This window comes from Egretta garzetta, unplaced genomic scaffold, assembly GCF_000687185.1.
Source record: "Egretta garzetta isolate BGI_Z169 unplaced genomic scaffold, ASM68718v1 scaffold640, whole genome shotgun sequence".
In the NCBI taxonomy this organism is placed as follows: Eukaryota; Metazoa; Chordata; class Aves; order Pelecaniformes; family Ardeidae; genus Egretta; species Egretta garzetta.
In genome coordinates this window covers 1,029,571-1,030,179 of record NW_009258264.1, presented here as the reverse complement: position 1 = coordinate 1,030,179, position 609 = coordinate 1,029,571, and the positions used below count along the sequence as shown (strand labels likewise).

The following is a 609-nucleotide window of genomic DNA, read 5'->3' as shown; positions in this document are numbered from 1 at the left end:
GGGGAGATGGCAGCTCTCCTTCCCCACCCCCCCCACCCGCTCCCAAACCCGAAACCCATCTCTAGCCAGCACCTACACAGGGAACACACTGTCTGGGTTTCAGCTCTACAGTAGTTTTTAAAAAATATTTATATGTTATATACCCCAAAAAGGTCACCACAGGAATTTCCATGTCTTTGGAAGGAAGGAGAAAAAAAAAAAAAATAAAAATCATCAAAACAGTTTCACAAAAGAAGGAAAATCCAATTATCGGCGGCGTTCGCCTACAGGGCAAAACCCCCGGCTGCAGCGTGTGGATCTGGTGGGGGGGATCTTACCGCCTGCTCCGGAAAGGTCAGAAACACAGGTGAGTAGCTAAAAATAACTAGTCTGGTATAAATGTCTGAATCCCATGCGCTTGATATAAGTCTGTCTCTTTTTTTCTTTTTTCTTAAAAAATATATATATATAGTTATTGCTTTCTCAAGGGCCGGTGAGCACGGGGCACCCTCAGTGGGGGAGGGCGGCGGGCTCGGTGGGGTTTGCTTTCTTCCGCCTCTTCATCAGCAAAGGGTTCGAGGAATCTTCGATTTTCTTGATCTTGATTTGTTCGTAGTCCACTCGCATGGT

At 46.3% G+C, this 609-nt stretch overlaps 1 protein-coding gene across 1 annotated transcript in view; it reads right to left on the bottom strand.

Annotated features, from left to right (window-relative positions):
* Positions 1 to 21: 21 nt before the first annotated feature.
* The window catches only part of MAPKAPK2 (MAPK activated protein kinase 2), a 5,486-nt gene continuing 4,898 nt past the window's right edge, over positions 22 to 609 (bottom strand). Inside the window, exon 9 of the mRNA XM_035903160.1 lies at positions 22 to 609. This exon is cut by the window's right edge and continues 1 nt beyond it. Within this exon, the coding sequence (XP_035759053.1) occupies positions 490 to 609 (120 nt within the window). The 3' untranslated portion in view covers positions 22 to 489.